At 40.6% G+C, this 17,951-nt stretch overlaps 1 protein-coding gene across 4 annotated transcripts; it reads left to right on the top strand.

The window, feature by feature from the left end:
* The first annotated feature begins 1,727 nt into the window (after positions 1-1,727).
* On the top strand, positions 1,728-16,141 carry DCAF17 (DDB1 and CUL4 associated factor 17). Of its 4 annotated transcripts, none has more exons than XR_011849453.1 (15): positions 1,728-1,878; positions 3,337-3,609; positions 3,876-3,979; positions 5,740-5,830; positions 6,579-6,715; positions 6,970-7,045; positions 8,016-8,093; positions 9,651-9,758; positions 11,261-11,366; positions 11,821-11,963; positions 12,647-12,756; positions 13,816-13,903; positions 14,535-14,618; positions 15,031-15,200; positions 15,943-16,141. XR_011849453.1 is itself a non-coding variant. In XM_072121748.1 (15 exons), the coding sequence occupies exons 2-15, from the start codon at positions 3,341-3,343 to the stop codon at positions 16,057-16,059; spliced, it is 1,452 nt and encodes a 483-aa protein (XP_071977849.1). In that variant the 5' UTR covers positions 1,728-1,878; positions 3,337-3,340; the 3' UTR covers positions 16,060-16,141. The 4 variants fall into 4 exon arrangements, 3 of the variants coding, with proteins under 3 accessions (XP_071977849.1, XP_071977847.1, XP_071977848.1); XM_072121748.1 differs by having other exon boundaries at positions 3,337-3,394; positions 15,045-15,200; XM_072121746.1 differs by having other exon boundaries at positions 15,045-15,200.
* Positions 16,142-17,951: the final 1,810 nt, after the last annotated feature.

Raw genomic sequence — 17,951 nt, 5'->3', positions numbered from 1 at the left:
ATCTGTATAATAAAACAGAATTGTTATTGGACAGTGAATGCCGATTAAAAAAAAACCCTGAAAAATGTTCCGAAAAAAAAACATTTTTTATTAAGACTCTTAAAAATGATTAAAAAAGTTATGCACTAGACCGCTAAAAAGAACAATCCTTCTTGCAAAAAACAAGCCCTTAACCAGATTTGTCAGCCGAAAAATAAAAAGGTTATGCCACTAAAATGACCACTGTGCTAAAATTAACAAGATTTTCTCCAAATTAGTTTTTAATACAGTAAAATTGGGAAAAAAATTAAAAAAACAATAGATGAGGTATTTTCGTAATCATGGTGACTGATAGAACATATTATTTTTATGGTATGGTGAACGGCCAAAAAAAAAAAGAAAGAAAAAAAATCTTACCAAAAATTGATAATTTTCATTTCCTTCACCAACAAAGTCTCATGAATTACCGGTAGCTATACATGCCCCAAAATTATGTACCAGAAAAGTGCATCTCATGTGGCAAAATTATAATCCCTTATATATCCACATTAAAAATAGAGAAAAATTATAACCCGTACAATGTGACACAGCAAATCTGCTCTGAATGGCACCCCCTTCCATTCTATGCCCGGCCGTGCGCCCATACAGCAGGATACCACCACATATGGGGTATTGGGGCCTTTTGTCACATAATTTATTACAAATGTTTAATTTTCCACCCAAAATGAATGTATAATAAAGGAATTATTTTTAATATATTGTCCAAAATTATTTGTAGACTACACCTCCATTTTTGTAAACCCCTGTAAAACATCTAAAGGGTTAACAAACTTCTTAAGTGTTTTTTCACTGAGGGGTGAAGTTTCCATAATGGGGTAATTTATCTTGTTATTATTATTGAGTCTTGCTATTATTTCAACCTCTCACATTCAATTGAAAGTTGAGCAGGTCCCTCTAAAAACAGGTTTTGGCAAATTTCCCAAAAATTAGAAAAATGCCACCCAAATTCTAAAGCTCACAGCCTAAGCCACGTGGATTCTTCAAAAACCATGCCAACATAAAGCAGACATTTAAGAAATGTAAGTTATGAATTAATTTGGGTGCTATGACTCTGAGAAGAGTAGAGAATTTAGAACTTTGAAAATGGAGAATCTTTCAAAATTTTTGCCGAATTTCTATTTAAAAAAAAATAATTTAATACAAAAGATATCATCCAAATTTTTAAACTAATTTGAAGTACAATGTGTCACGAGAAAACCTAAAAATCCCCTATAACCGCTAATAGTGACACAGGGCAGATTTCTAAAAAATGGGGCTGCATCCTTGAGTCCAAAATAGGCTGAATCCTTAAGGGGTTAATGGCTTAATACCTTTAAAAACAAAAACTTTTGGGTATAACCACATTCTAATAATTGTGATTTTTTTTTTTACTCATTGATGTATGAAGCTATGGTAATTTTTTGGGTCACATTGCCACCTTGCCTCTAGTACATCACGAGGTTGATGTCCATTCATTAGTACAATGATGATATAGCTTTTTAGGCAACTTTTTTCTTTATATATATCTTTTTTTTTAATACTATCATATTTTTAATCTTTAACTCTTTCACTTGTCACATCAGCAGACACAGTAAATAAGGCTTTACATGAATCAGTGCCCTAGTCCTGACTGACATGCGCATGACGGAACTGCGCAGCTGCTAAATCCTCCCGCCGACGCGACGCACCGCAATGCATGCTGGTCAACGTAGTTTGCCTTGTTTCTTGTTAGTCGGCTAGAACGGCAGAAGAAGACTACAAATCCCATAAGCGATCGCGAACTCAACCAGGAAAATGAGCTTGTCGCTGCCTTCCCAATGTTTTGCTACAACCATTCAAAAGTGTGAGCGATGCTGAGAAGTGAGTAATGTCACGGAGCTTTATGTGTAACTCTCAGGACTGTCCATGTGCACATTGCTTATTAGCATTCATTTTAATATATGCAGCACTTGTATTATAGCAGAAGTGTAAACGGAATAAGCCCCTTAAATGGACAGGAATCACATGTATATCCAAGCCATTAATTTCAGTATTTTTAATCCTCTTTTAGTAATTTAGGATCCTTGGAGGTTACAAGCTGTACAATCACTTGGTCACACAAGGCAGCGGCAATGTGGGTGGCTAAGTGTGTGTTCACACAGCTGCCTGGGAAAAAACCTGCTCTAGAAAAACTGCATGAACTTTCTGTATTTTAGAGGTCACAATTAACGCACCATGGTGGTTGTGGGCTGCAGAGTCTTAAGAAAAATACTGTTTGGGATATAGTTAAAGGGTTTTGCGTCCTTTTCTGGGGTGTTTTTAGTGTGGTTTTCTTTTCCAGCTCCCTAATCATTTTCTGCAGGGTAAGAAGAGACTCTCTGCATCATATCACATTTTTTGCTCCATTATACACAAATGTGATGCAAGGACTCCCTATCTTCCAGGCGCCACTCTAAGGCCACTTTCCCACAAGCGTTTTTCTCATGCGAGTAGAATGTGATCCGCCATCACTCAAAACTCCAATAGATATTTAGACACATAAGTTATATCTTCTTGCTGTGTGGCTCCTTTGCGTTCAAATCACAATTTTACTTTGAAAAATAAATAAGTTAGATTTTTGAAGGTGGAGAGTGAAAAAATGAAATCCCTTGCTTTATTATCCTCTTGTCCTTCATTTATCCTCTGCCCTTTCAATAGGGAGATGACATTCTAAACAGTGTTCCCTATTACCTTTAAAGAGGACCTGTCACCCAAATTTTCGGCACTAGGAGCTGCTTACTAAAGTAAGTAGCTCCTAGTGCTTGAACAAACGCCGCAGTGTTAGAGTGATAACGTTACCAGAAACCTCCGGTAACGCTATCTAACACTGCGGCGGGGTACAGTATAATTGTCGGACAGCTTGCAAAGCTGTCCTACTTATTCATGAGGGGGCGGGGTTGGGGTGGTGACTGGCGTGCGGCAGTCACTGCCGGCCTATGGAGCGAGCGGGGCGGTCCGGGGAAGAGGCAGCGTCTCGGACCGCCCCCCTCATGAATACGTCGGATAGCTTTGCGAGCGGTCCGATGATTACATTGTACCCCGCCGCAGTGTTTGTTCACGTTACCGGTGGTTTCCGGTAACGCTATCACTCTAACACTGCGGCCTTTAGTAAGCAGTTCCTAGTGCCGAAAATTTGGGTGACAGGTCCTCTTTAATCTTGTGATAGGGGTGGACCCTAGAGATCAGAATGGTATTTCCTATCGAATGGACAGGATTGTATCCCCTTACAGATCTCATGTAGATATTGTATCTCCTGTGTACATTACCTGCATTCTGTTTATCTTTCCCTTCTTTTGACAGTGCAATGTCCACTTGTGGTGTGATGAAGACTGGTGAAAGTGAAGAATCCTCACAAAATGTAAATCGCAGTATTAATTCTCCCTGATCAGCACTGACATGAGTGTAAACCCAGGGACAACGATACAACGGACACGTAAAACAATATATTCAAGGGCAGAGAGTGTGGAAAATGTCTGTGTCCTCGCCAGCAGGAGATCCCTCGGATCCTTTCCAAAATCCGCATACAGCAATCACAGGATTAACATGGATATTTTGAGGAAAATCGTATGCCAGGTTATGTGACGTCCTTTGTGTTCATAGCAATCTGTATATTGTATTGTATATTGCACAATCTATGCAAGTCTGGGGTCCTGACAATCATAGATGTGTAAGTAATTGTGCTATAGAATAAATAGTGGATGCCCATCATCTCAATGCAGATAGAGGCCTGTATTTATTTGACATGTATGGAATATCCTGTGTATAACCTATGCAAAACAGCATTGCAAAATGGAATAAAATGGAAAGTATAATCAATATTTCAATTGTTTGTCTTTCAGAAAAATACCCAATTTAAGAAAGTCTGGACTAAGCATTCAAAGTCTTCTATCAACTATGTAAATGGAAGAATTTATTTTGCCAACTTTGGCTGTTGCTTCAGCAGGTAAGGAAAATTGTCAGTTGCATATATCCTCACACATATAGCAGCCTGTGTTCACGTGCGCTTTATTAGCGGCCATCTGCTATTCAGATATTTCATTTATGGAAAGAATGATGCAATGTGCAGCAGTTCTTGCATTGAAAAAGACCATTGTGTATCAATTTTGGCCAAATTCACACCTGCGTAATTAACTTCAGTCACGAAAACTATAGTAATAGGAGTCTAACGCCCCCGTTGAAATGTCCAATGATGTCAATGGACTTTTAGTGGCTTCTGTTAGTGTCTATTTGCACCACTTGTTAGGTTTCCATTATTTGAGATGTAAAATATGGCGCTGCAGCTTCCCCCCAATCTTACACTTAAAGGGGTTGTCCGAGTTTTGAAAAAAAAATAAATGTGGCCGGCAGCGGGCTGCCTAAAACAATAAAGCTGTAGTTACCTTCCGGTGCCCTCCGGTATCCAGTGCTGCTGTCGCTCCGGTCCGGGCGCCATGTAAACAAACATGGCCGCCGGAGCAGCACTGCATTCAGCTTCCGGCCGGCCGTGGCCGGGTACGCCTATCCGTCCCTATACACAGCATTGTGTATGGGGGCCGGAAGGTTGTCGGGTCCGGCCGGAAGCTGAATGCAGCTCTGCTCCGGCGACCGGAGCGACAGCAGCGCTGGATACCGGAGGGCACCGGAAGGTAAGTACAGCTTTATTGTTTTAGGCAGCCCGCTCCCGGCCACATATATTTTTTTTTCAAAACTCGGACAACCCCTTTAAAGGAAATCTACCATAAAAATCAAGCATAATTAAACAAGGGGGAATTAGTCATAGTGCCTGGAGTATGGTAATCTTCTCATGTGTTTATTCATGGCCTCCTATTTTTCTAAGGGTTCACTCACACGCGGTATGCCCGCCGCACAGGCATACTGCCGTGTGCTGGAGAGGAGGCCCCTCCTCCCTCCATAAAGAACTGCGGCTCACGGTCGCACACTTGGAAAAAGATGGAGCAGCCCGCATGTACATCCCCCCAGACGGCCGTGTGAATGAACTCTAATATCAACTTTTAAAATTATGTTATTGAGTCAAAAGGGCTCTGAGGGCTATTACCAGGAGCACTTCTTCCCTCTATGTGCTGAAACTTCCACTGCTGTTGTTACAAACAGAACAAAACAAAATATAACAGCCTCTGAAGCTGCATCATGGAAGGGCTGTGGGAACACCCCCCCACAGGCCTCCTGACTCATTAACATAATTGTAACAGTTGTTTTTCGAAGGAAGAAAACCATGGATAACACATATAAGAAGATATAGGTAGGAAACATCAGAAGCCGTTGAAATCAATGGACATTTTAACTGCTCCGTTATCTGTTATTATTGTTTTAGTGGGGGAACATAATAATGGAGGTCTGAAGCACTAAAGGGGTTATCCAGGACCTTCTAAAATTATATATATGGTTAGGGTGGGCTATAAAACAATAAAAATTATACTCTCCTCCTCCGCTCCCATTTTCCAGTTCAGCCATCTGTCACTGACTACACACTGAAACTAATGCTGTAGCAAGTATGCAGCAGTGGCCTGGGGGTGCTGCATGAGGTGAGTAGAGATGTTTTATAGACCGACCCCACCAGTCATGTATTGAATTTTTTCAAGATCCCGGACAACCCCTTTAACCAGTGTTATTTTCTTAATCATTCTGAATATTCCAAGTTCCTTTCCGCCTGTATAAAATGTGGAATAGTAATGTGTATTAATATACAATGTGCTTTCATCCCAGTACTGTAAGTAAACCACTGCAGCTCTATGAAATGCCCCGGTGTTTAAAGTCAGAGAAAATTGAAGACGCAATGTTATGTGAATGTCCACTGGTAAGTGTCCATTACTGAGCATTTATGTACATCACAGCTGAGCCAACAATTTAAAGGAGGGTGGATCAAATTAACAATATCTCATCTATCAAAAGGATAGGAGATGGCTCCTATATTATGTGGGTCTGATTGAGGGGATATGAAGTTCCCTTGAATCCTCTGAAGCACCAATGCATCGATGCATTAATCTCTGTGGAGTTGCACGAGTTCTCTTTCTCCTGACTGGATCACATGTAATGCAAGACACTGGTGATTTAATCTTTATAATAATTAAGAGCCTTTCGGCCCCCCATTTTGCTAATAACTTTGGGTCCTAACTCTTGGATGTCCAGCATCTGACCCCTATTCTCTGTCTCGTAGATTGGGTTAAGTGTCTTTGGTGGGACAGTAATTTAAAGGGGCTTTCCGTAAACCCTTTAACGGCTGCTGCCTTTGGCAGGAAAGGCCTGGGGTTCACGGCACCCACTTTGGTCAATATGTGGCTTCCTCGGACCACAGTGTAAATTTTGACATCAGTAGAAGTGACACCTTGTGGTGTGATATGGCCATAGATAAGAACTGCTTCAGCCAGTGAACCCCTGGCACTTCTAGACGGGTGCAGCAGTCAAAATACATACATACATACAACTTTCTTGCTACACCTAGGAGTTTTCCCGACTTCATGGAAAACTTTTTTAAGGATCTTGTGTTACATCCTGTGGCTTATTTTTCATAATACTTATTGTGGTTGTATGATTTTCATTTACAGGGAGAGTCTCTGGCTAATGCTTCAGACTATACCTCCTCACTCATTGCTGTAACGGGCCACAACTGGTTACTTCGAATTGCAGCCGATACTGGGGAAACTCTACAGAAAGTCTATCTGGGATCATACAGAAAGTTCAGGTAAAGATATCTCCTGCAATGAAAACACTTCTCCAATCATTTTCGCCTCTGCCGGGGTGTTTTCTTTCATCTTGATGAGAAAGAAAAATGCACTTGCAACTTTTTTTTACACAATAAAATTTTGTTTATTGATTACATAAGAGCGAAAAGTATAAACCTCACAAAACAATACTCTATTATTTAGACTTTGGGAATATATCAACATATCATATGTGCAATGGAATTGTTAGTTTATTTTTTTTTTTTCCCACCAGGTACATTACATGGGATGCTCCCCAAGAGACTTTAGTGGTAAAGTCCATACAGAAGACAACTGTAAGTGAAAATCAGGTAAGTCCTATCTGTAAGCACAATGACCGAAAAAGACTTCATGCACACGATTGTATATGTAGTCCTGTTGTGGTGGATTGTGCATGGTCATGTTGCGGTGAGTACACTGTCTCACCACGCCCGCGACCAAGCCAGGCGGCTGAGACGCAAAATATAACGCAGGTCCTAATCCTGACTATTGCGGCATTGCCACTCCGCTCCTATAGAGTTCACCTCCATATGGCCGAAATAGGTCGCAAACATGGTAAAGTTTGCAGCCCATTTTTTTCACATGTGTATGAGGACTAAGTAACACAATTGCGACATTGACATTTGGTTGTAAGCTCTTCCTCATTCTGATTGTCCTATCCGACATTGTTACTACTCTGTAATGTCTTATTTTGTTTTACACCTATATGGTCTGAATAGCGCTGCAGAATATGATGGCGCTATATAAATAAAGTTTTATTCAGATTCAGCCTTCTGTACAGTTTTTATACTGTTACTACTTTGACATATGGGGCTGCCCAGAAGCTGTGGACATGCACATACTGGGTCACATTTACTTACCCGGTCCCACGGAGTTCACGAAAGTTCATTGTTCACTGCGCCGCAATTCACTAAGATCGTGCTCCCGATATCCTGCATGTGTCGCTTCCCCGCTCAGGTCCGCCAGAGTTCCCCTTCTTCCTGGTGCATGTAAGTGCATTGTCTTGCGACACAATTTGAATCTTAAATCCCACTCTCCGAATCATTTGGATTGTCCGATGGCCACGCCCCCGATTTCTGTCGCAGGGAAGCCAGCGCAGCTCCGCAACACAATCCGATCGCGTGCAACACAATCCCATCGCTAACCCCTGTTAAACGCCTGTCAAAGCTGTGCAGATCCCGAAAACCGTGAACAGTCCAGCGAAAGTGTGATCCGTGACCCTTAGTAAATACGCCCCACTGTGTTGTCTGAATCTACTTACATTTTTGTTTTGTTTTTCAGCGGAATGTGATTTTTTACTTTGCAGTATTCAGAGTGTTCCCCCTCTCACTCGTAGGCGTTTTGGAAATTGATAAAAAAGTAAGAATGGGTTCACAGAGTAATGTTGGAATCAAAACTGTTTGAACAAATCCGCTCTTCTTTTGCGGAGTTGTAAGGCACTTGTCGCATGTTAATGCATAAAAAGGAAGAAGGTAGGTGGCTGCCATATACCCTTGGCACCGATTATCACCAAAGTAATCCCTGTAGATATGTTATGGATGCCTGCAAACATCCAGTTGAACCGTGGACAGAAATCCAATGCTGCTGGCAAGGTTTTTGTTGCGTGTATATAATATATATTACACACACATATATTAATATTACCCACACACACACATATTCTTTATTTATTAGGGCTTATTTATTATGGCCCAGGTTTCAACAGGCAACTGGGCCATAGATCCTCAGTGGAATTAAAAATTCAATTACTAAAACAGTACCATGTTCCCTTGTTTATCATCACAGCGAGGTTGTTTTTTTTTGCTTTTTGTTTTTTTTGTTTGTTTTTTTTGCATAAAGTCCCAACATGGGCTGCTAGGGACTGAGAAAGGTCCATGTGGGCCCCTCTAGCTGCGCAGGCCCTGTATAAATGTATATACCCAATCATCACTTCTGCTTATGAAATGAGCAATAACCTTATTCATAAATGGCTCTGACCTGACTGTTGTGTTGTCGAATCTGTGGGCGACCACAAGGGGGCATATTTGTACATTGTAGTGACCACACTTTTGTCCGATAAATATGATTTGTCAGTACAGTACTGTACATTGTTCTAAAATTGGCATCTGTTTTTTCCAAATTGTGTATTCGCTACTCTTATAGACCAGGTGTACAAAGTTGTTCTTTTGTTTTTTAGGCTAAAATATTGTAATACTAAGGTACTACCCTTATTTGCATTTTGAGATGGAAAAATTAAAAATTCATGTAAAAATACCTGCCCATCTCCAGATCTTCGTTTCTGTATAGATATTAAAATGTGTCCACTTTTTAGTAGTTTGAATTTAAGGGAACCTGCCATGCATATTAACACATCCAAAATAAAGAATTTAAAACTTTGATTAAAAAGCATTTGCCTTCTCCCTAAATGGTTCCTCTCCATGGCTCCTAGGTTAAAAATATCAGTTTGTAAAATTATATGCAAATCACCTGATGTGAGTCCAATGAAAGTAATGGGATCCTGTATTTCACTGTGTTCACTGCACTTCCCTGCCCCCTTGTTCTTGATTGACATGTCTCACTGCTAGGACATGGGGAAGAGAAGAAGTCCATGCAATTTCAAGTGATTAGATACATACAAGGGGTGAAATTGTAAACTGGGTAAAGGACCTTAGATGACATCACCCTGGTCACATGACATGCCCCCCCCCCTCATATCAGGCAATATAACATCAAGTTGATTTATGTGAATGTGAGGGAAACAATTTTTAGCTAAAAAAAGGGGGTCAGTTAGTTAATAGGGCTCTATGCAAATCTGTCATTATCTGTATTTCTGAAAATGTGTTGACAGGTTCCGTTTAATCCTTCCTGTAATGAAAGTGCAGAGTGAACCAAATGAATGCGATTTAGTAATTTTTTATCCTATCTGGTCCTAAACAGGTATTTGGATCTAATGTGACTGATGCAATGATTTCTAATGGGATGTTAATTGTAATGCACAGTCCCGGGCTGGTTCGCCTCTATAGTTTTGAGAGAATTGCAAAGAAGGTATGTGTACAATTAGTTGTCAATTATCCATAATGCAACATTTCACTTCATTTAAGTGGGAGGAAGGGGCTTAGGGTCTTGTATCTGTATCATAGTCGTGTAAAAGCAGTCTTCTGAATGGACACAAAGGGACAGAGTCGCCTGCTTTTTGCCAAGGAAACTAGCAGCCCCCTCAGGTAGGGTATGATATATTTTTCTAGAATTCCATCTTTTATGTTTAATGTTGCCCATTTATCATTAAAAAATAACCACCCAAGTCATATGCAAATGAGCTAAAAAGAGTCACTTTTTTGCCTGTGATACTTTTAAAGTCTTTCATAGCACAAAGCATGTTCCTTGGTACTATACAAAGTTGGAATCTAATATTTTAAATCAGGTTTGTTCTTTGTATTGTAGAACTGTAGATATCTTTAATATGACACCAAGATCATGGACTTGGGTCTAGACTCTGTTACTCTTCTCAGCTCATTTGCATATGACTTTGAAGGTGACTTTTTCCTGCTGCAGATCGCTTTCTCCAGTTCTGAAGGAATTTTTTTTCTTCCACCCAACTGAACACAAGGCTGCATTAACACAACATCGTATATACTTGAGGATAAGCCGAGTTTTTCAGCACAAAAATTGTGCTGAAAAAGCCCAACTCAAGTCTATTAAAAAAATAACACTGTATTGTCCTTCCAAAGCCCCCCCCCCCCCTCGCAGGTCCTCTTCTTGCTCCGGTGCCTCTTTGGGTCATTTAGGTAGTTTGGCTCCTCTTCGGGTCCCTTCGTGATGCGGGCAGCTTGCAAACAATGACCTCAGCAAGCGGCTGACGTCATTGTGTGCTGGCCGTGCACAGAGATCCGAAGAGCATCCGCTGTAGGCCGGCTATATACTTGAGGGGGGGGGGGGTGGCTGGCTATATACTGGGGGATATGGGCGGGTGGCTTTATACTGGTTGGAGGCTGTCACCAATGCATTTCCCACCATAGGCTTATACTCAAGTCAATAAGTTTTCCCAGTTTTTTGTGTTAATATTGGGTACCTCGGCTTATACTCGGGTATATACGGTAAATAAATATTATATATATATATGTGTGTGTGTATTTGACACATTCTAGGGATAATATCCATGACCCATAATATACAATAGCGATTAACACAGATATATTCATATTCTTGACCTTCTTCTTGAGTAACTCCCCATTCCCCTTATTTAGTGCACAGGATTTTTTTTTTTTACATTTATTTATTTGATAGCCTTTATTACTTAATCTAGTGTGTTCCTTAAACGGGAAATTTGATTCTATTCCATAAAAGCCGAAAATTTACGGATCTTTATATTTAGTATGTGTTTTTGGATAAATATTTTTCTGTAAAAATCCAGTGTTTTGGAACAAGCCTATCTATTCATTCGGAAGAAGTGATTCAGCCAGTTATAATCAGTATAAACGATCAGTTGTTGGTTTGTGGGTTGTTGTGCCAAAGTACACTCTCGTACCAAAAATTTCCTCTTTTTTTAGTATATGCAGCAGGAATGTGTCATAGGGGAGACTTGTAACTGGAGAGGAGAATCGGGGACAGTTGGAGAATTTCCATTTGGAATTCCTTGCAATATCGTTGTGACAGGTACAGAACTATTTTTTGTTTAAATTTTTTTAAGGCTTTCTGTAGTATAGTATATAGTGGTCATGAAATAATCATCTTTACATTTCACCTCCAAGAGATTTTGAAAGCTAGTTTTTGACCATCAACAATTTCCAAATCTCCTGGCGTTACAAACTTGGAATGGGTGCTTCCACGTGTAGGCAATCAGTTTTGATGTAGTTTTAGGTGCATTTTCTTATTTTAACAGACGAAAGACACATTGAATTACATTTACAATCACGATTGCAGGGTTAACACCCGCGTTCGTTGCTAGCACCTATTGCGGGTGTTACCGGTGGGTGTTTGCTGCAATATACAAGTGGTAGCTTTCCTTTTTAAAGGTTATGTACAGCTATTGTCAATGCACTGAATATATTAAATGTGTAAATTAAATAATAATAAATGTGTATATTAAATGTGCCATTTTGCCTTTTAGAAAAACCCCCAATCCTGTTTGAAGTGCCTTGTCTTGAAAATGCTTTTCAAGTGGGTGGATATCCCTGGCATTATATTGTTACACCCAATAGGAAGAAAGAAAAAGGGACCTATCACATCTGCTCCATAGACGACCACAGCCTGGTAAATAATCTAATCTAAGGAAATAGTTGTACGACAGCACCCAATGTAGCAAAACGTGCATCATGCTTGATTGATCACAGTTCTTGCTACCATAAATATAAGGTGTCCTCATCTTTTTTTTTTTTTTTTTTTAAGCTTCTATCTGTAGTGCGAAGGCCATCACCATATAGTCTCTATAGACTGGCTTCCTAGCTAAAGATGATAAACTGAGAAGGAGATCATCATGTAGTCCTTTTGACCTCCTTTTAGATAGTCAGGAGAGAGAGAACTTATCCAGGAACAGTGTTCTGTCAAATTCTCCAGGACAGACAGCTATGTGAAGCAGTTGCACAGACTTTACCGATAAAAAAGTAACCACTGAAGACTCTTTGAAAGCAAATAAATGTAATTTCTAAAACATTGATATCAATTATGCTGACAGGTGGGAGGTGGGAGTCACACTGCTTTCATAACAAACCCCAAGGAAGTGCGATTGAATGAATTAATGTAGGTATTGTACTTGGATAGGCCTTGCCTTATCTAGGAACCTAACTCTAGACAATGGGTCAGAACATCTTTTATTCCCCTTTTCCCCTTACTCTAATGACTACATATAGGTGAACGCTACTAACGAGCTGGTATTCAGTTTTATTATTATCAATTACTTATTGCCAATTTCCCTTGTATAATATTTACTGTTTCAGGCGAAGAATGGGATACGTGACATGAAATACTGCTCATTAGAACCAGACTGGATCCACTTTCATCCTGATGCTTCTGAAAGAATCATACATGTCGGGCCCGATCAGATCAGGTGAGTAGACTTTATGTAGTATGTATATGTAGCTAATTTGTGATCTAGTGCAAACCATACTTGTCGAGTTTCTAGGTAAGTTATGTAGCAATTGGTGTATTGTCATGAAACTGCCTAAAATCTGCACTCCTGATCCCACTTTGTTGGAGGTTTTAATTTCCCAGAACATTTCTATAGGGATAAATACATCTTTGAAATTCATGTTATACGGTATATCATTCACCAAGTTTAAAGAGCTCATATCTTATATATTCCTTGAATCGTGAGTTTTCAATGGCCTGTGTTTGCTGTAATCTGCACAGGATTGTGTGCTGACCGTGGAATTGGGGTCGTATGTCGGCCCAATCCCATGGACTGAGTTCCTATCTCCTCTCTTCTGCCCACAGATCAAGTAGGATGAAGGAGGAGATGGGGCCTGCTGCTGTTGGAGCTGCTCTGACCCCAATGCCCTACTCCCCCCCCCCCCCCCCTTCTCCCTTCCCATTACTTTAAGAAAGTACTGAAATGATTCATAATGGCGACAAAGGGATTTTTAAATTCATCATTGCAGAGGCTTTTGGACACCAGCTAAAAAGGACATTCCTGGTGAGCCTTAAAACGGATACTACCTAAAATCGACACCTCTCCCATGTGTTCCTCATTTACATTGCAAATATAGTGTAGACGCACAAAACACATAATTGGGTATGAAGCATTAAATACGTACAAAATTGCAGAGAATAAGTTGAATACAAAATATATTTTTTAATTCTTAGTAAAACAGGAGTAGAACGCATCTACAATGGGCCTGTCTATGTATGGCTGTGATCTCCTGACTTGCAGCAGTAAACTTTGTCTCTTGGGAATCACATGACTTCAGAATGATGCAAGGACTCCCCTTTCTGTACAAGGTATACTGTCAAACCGGGCCGACTTATGGGCCGTTTCCACAGGCAGCACACCATCAGGAGACTTTAGACTGAGGTCAATAGGATGAAGACATCACTGCATGCAAAGTGTGTGCGTGTGTGTGTGTTTTTCCCCGCAGTCGGTTTTTAGTGATTCAGTGTTTTCCCATAGTGTTTTAAGATTGAAAGAAATAGAAGATGAGGCCTATAAATATGAAGTCACTGAGGACTTTGCCATTCATGCAGTCAGAGACCCTAAGGTATGTAGAAAGCTAAATGCAAATATCTTCATCCAGGTGAAGAATTATCAGATTATCAATTAACAATTTCCTGGTAATGAATTAAAGTTGTTGTCTGGGATTAGTAATCTATTGCTTACAAATAGACTGCAGAAAAGGGGATAATATAAGGAGGGGGTTACAGAAAAGGGGCATTATAAGGAAGGAGCTATATAAAAGGGGCATTATAAGGTAAGGGGCTGAAGGAATTAGGGCATTATAAGGAGGGGGCTATAGAAAATGTGCGATATCAGGATGTGCCCTTAAAAAGGCAGCACTATAATGGGGCAGCTACATGAAAGGGGGGCATTTTAGATGGACTGTGGGAAAGGGGACACTATATGGGTTGGGGTTAGGTTTAGGGTAATTGCAAGACGCACATTTTTTTTTTCCAGGGACATTGGTGAGGGGGGTCTAGCTGACCCAGTCTCTAGATTACAAAAAGGTTGGGAACCACTCATGTAGATAGATGACAACCTCCAATTCTATAATTTTATTCCAGAGGAAGGCAAAAAGCCAATGAGACATGTGCCAGTTATGTTATGTCAAATAATCCTAAAATGATGATCTCTTTATCAATAGGGAAAATCCTTTTCTTTCTTTCCAAATGTAGGAAAATAACATAGTGACTTTTACAGCATCTGGTAGGATGGTGAAAAAGCGATATTATGAATTAGATGACGACCCACAACAAGAGGTAATTTCTTGTATACGAAAATGTATTATTTCTTTACAATTTATCCATAAATCTGATGCAGAGCATTGCCTGGCAGATCTGAGCCTAATTTGGTTGAGACAAAGATGGACAATATGACTACTTATTCACTTGTATTCCCCTTTCTACCTTAGAGTAGATGTTGTGGAGTAAACAAACAATGCTGCGGCCTGTAACAAACGATGGCACCCCTATCCACACATTGTGTGTTGTATCGCAGCTCGGCCCCTTTTTTCTAAGAAAAATCAGATACAGTTAATGAACAATTTTTACCAATTTGTAAATGCAAACACAATAGCCAGTCTGTTCTTTTCCTTTATTTGTATAACACGTTCAAAAAAACTCAGATTAAGGAAAAATTTGATTTTCCCATCCAATGTTCTGTGAACCTCAGCTTGTGCTTTTCAGACGTTCAAGGCCGTGGTGTATGAGGATGAGTTGGACCTGCTGACAGTGGTGGCTGTGACACAGGCGGATGTAGAAGGCAAAGCACATGTAGATCTACACTGCAACGAAACGGGGAGGATTCTAAAGAAGATCACATTGCAGGAATCATGGGATGTGGTAAGGAGTACATAAGCTGGGAAGTAGGAGCTAGTGATGTGTCTTTCATGTTCTCTAAGAGCCGGTTCCTGTCAGTGAGCCGATGGCTCACTTAACCCCGCCCCTAATTGGCTTTCCACGCCCCTTTTAACCCGGTACAATCAGGTTAAAAGTGGAGTGGTGTGGGGTGATTGACTGGCCTGCGGCTCCCTATTAAATATAATAGGAGCCAGAAGACCCGGCTCTTCTTAGTGCGCTGGCTCATTGGACTCCTCTCACTAAGAAGAGCTGTAATTCCCATCACTAGTAGGAGCTTTCTTTACAGAGACTTTGCCAATTAAGGCCTCCATGTAGGCGTGTTGATACTTATAGCCATTGACTCTCCACTAGGGAATTCTAGGAAAATATGCAAATAAGTTTTCCAGGATTTCTTCAGCACAGTGTAGGGAACTGGTTTGACTGATTGAGAGGCTTTTGACTAGGGTCAGGAAGTAAGAGTTCTCCCTACGGAGACTTTGCCAATTAAGGCCGCCTTGTTAGGAGTACACAGTCCATCAGATATATGTCCTAAAACTATGGAGTCTGATCCCTTGTACAATATACTGCAATACTTTTGTATTACATTTTATTGTGGATATTATATACAGTACTGCTTCACCGTTCCCCCTAGCCCCTTAAAAACTGCTGATATGTATATTTTAATATCAGTGTTGAAGGATTTGTACTAATATGCAGCCATGTTATTTTATTTTTTTTCTATTAGACTCACAGCCATGCATTAGTATTTGACCGGGACACCTTGATCCATATAGAGGAGAGACCCAACCACAACTTCTCATGTTATGTATATAAGATGCACTGTGGCTCCGAGGATTCGTAGTGTGTGCATGGACTGCTTATTTAGCATTTTCCTATTTGAATGAAATCCTTGTTTTAAAGGTAATAAATATGTATTTCTCAAATGTATCTGTTTATTTTTTTAAGATACATATGTTAAATTAAACCTACCATTTGATTTCATGCATTATGAAGCAAACTTATCTTGAGACTTGCTGTAGCTACACTGATGCAGGATCATATCTTAGTTAATCCCTGACTTAAACATTCAGGACCTTGGGAAAGCTGGGTCAGGCTGGCTGCCTCCATCAACACATTAGACACCGAGCTTGTAATTACAAATGGAGGTTAGTCAAGACATTAAAAATCCGCCTGAGCTGGATGATTCGTACACAGCAGCTGGGGGATGGTGCAGCAATTGATTTTTCTGCCTTCAGGCACAATCCAGGGATTACATCATCCCCTCCTGCAGAGAAAAACTTATGTGGTAGGAGAAGCAATGAAACTAGCTGAAGAAGCCGTATAAGCGACAGAGCTTCATTATCATAATGTTATATCTGTTTTATCAGCAAAACCACTCAGCACAGGGATTAACCAAGATATGATCCTGCATCAGTGCAGCTACAGCATTCTCAAGGTATGTTTCATAAGGCATCAAATCAAATAGTAGGTTTTCTTTTAAATCTACCCTTCAGTACTCAATGGGGACTTATATCAAGGCTTGTAGCCCAGTTTTTTGGCATGCAAAATAATCATATTGCCCTGAGAACTGACAGGCATTGCAATTATTTTCCCCTTTACACCACCACCACCACCATGTCATGAAGGGAGCCTCCTGATGTATCGTACAGCGGCACACAGAGTTCTGGAATATGATAAATCTCCCCCTATTACTCTCTCTCCCTGCAGGCTCCAAAAATAGGTAAAAATGTCATTAAAGTTGCCTTTTACAACTTGTAGAATTATCTGCAGAACAACCCATTTCATTGTTGTGTGTTTACTTGAGGGATATGGGACGTTAGTGCCACGCCTTTCCCTATTAAGCAAAACACACACACACCTACACACACAGACACACACACACACACACACACCTACACCTGGCCGGCCACAAGGCTTAAAAGAAAACAAAATTCTTCAGATCTGGCCATGGTCCTGTTCTAATGCTCATATGCCCAAAGTCGCAATGGACCTTATTTTCACTAAAGACAGGTTGCAGAAGTCCAATAAAGCTGGCTTGCACACATTTTTGAGCGATATAAATTTGTTTTAACTTTGATTGCACCATGACATAACCCTGTTCTGAGTCTGAGGTTTGCATTGGTTTGGATGCATTTAAAAACAAACAAAAAACATGTGACCTCCCTTTGTGCTCCCATACAGCTGCTCCCTCAGGCTCCTACACTCGCACAAGGACAGAGCTCAGTGTGTGGTGAGATGACATCAGTGGGGGAGGGAGGAGCTGTGCAGGAGCAGAAAGGTGGGGGCTGAGAGCCGAGGAGTGAACGAGCAACACAAGTCACATGTTGTAATTTAGACATATGGGGAATTATTTTTTTTGTGTGGATGAGATCCACTTTTCAGGTACATAATGTATCATTTTTTGCCACATTCATCCACTGAGGCTTGACCTTGGTGTGGAGGCACCTGGATTCCCTGGCACCTGAGTGGCTAGCGCCACAGGGGGCTTGTTCCAGACCCCGTCCACGGCAGTAAGAGCCAGAAAGGGGATGCAAGAACTGGGGGAGGCCGCAGTATGATGGAAGGTTCCCCCTGGGGCATTTGTAATTTATGTGTAATGAAGGAATACCTGGGCAGAGGATAAAGGGGAGGCCCATGATGGTAGCGGCTGCAACTAGGGATCAGGTGTGGAGACCGGGGATGATTAACATATTACTCACAGTCTCTTTACTCAAAAGACTTCCAACACCGTAA

This window comes from Engystomops pustulosus, chromosome 8 (genome assembly GCF_040894005.1).
Source record: "Engystomops pustulosus chromosome 8, aEngPut4.maternal, whole genome shotgun sequence".
NCBI classification, from domain to species: domain Eukaryota; kingdom Metazoa; phylum Chordata; class Amphibia; order Anura; family Leptodactylidae; genus Engystomops; species Engystomops pustulosus.
The sequence above is the reverse complement of the archived record's forward strand: the minus strand, read 5'-3'. Positions and strand labels throughout refer to the sequence as shown.

What these genes read in the sequence shown, in the direction of transcription:
- DCAF17 (XM_072121746.1), top strand. Translation starts at nt 3,433, where the DNA reads ATGAGTGTAAACCCAGGGACAACGATACAACGGACACGTAAAACAATA. An exon ending in ATGACGACCCACAACAAGAG is followed by an intron (nt 14,619 to 15,044) that starts GTAATTTCTTGT and finishes TGTGCTTTTCAG; the next exon opens with ACGTTCAAGGCCGTGGTGTA. An exon ending in TGCAGGAATCATGGGATGTG is followed by an intron (nt 15,201 to 15,942) that starts GTAAGGAGTACA and finishes TTTTTCTATTAG; the next exon opens with ACTCACAGCCATGCATTAGT.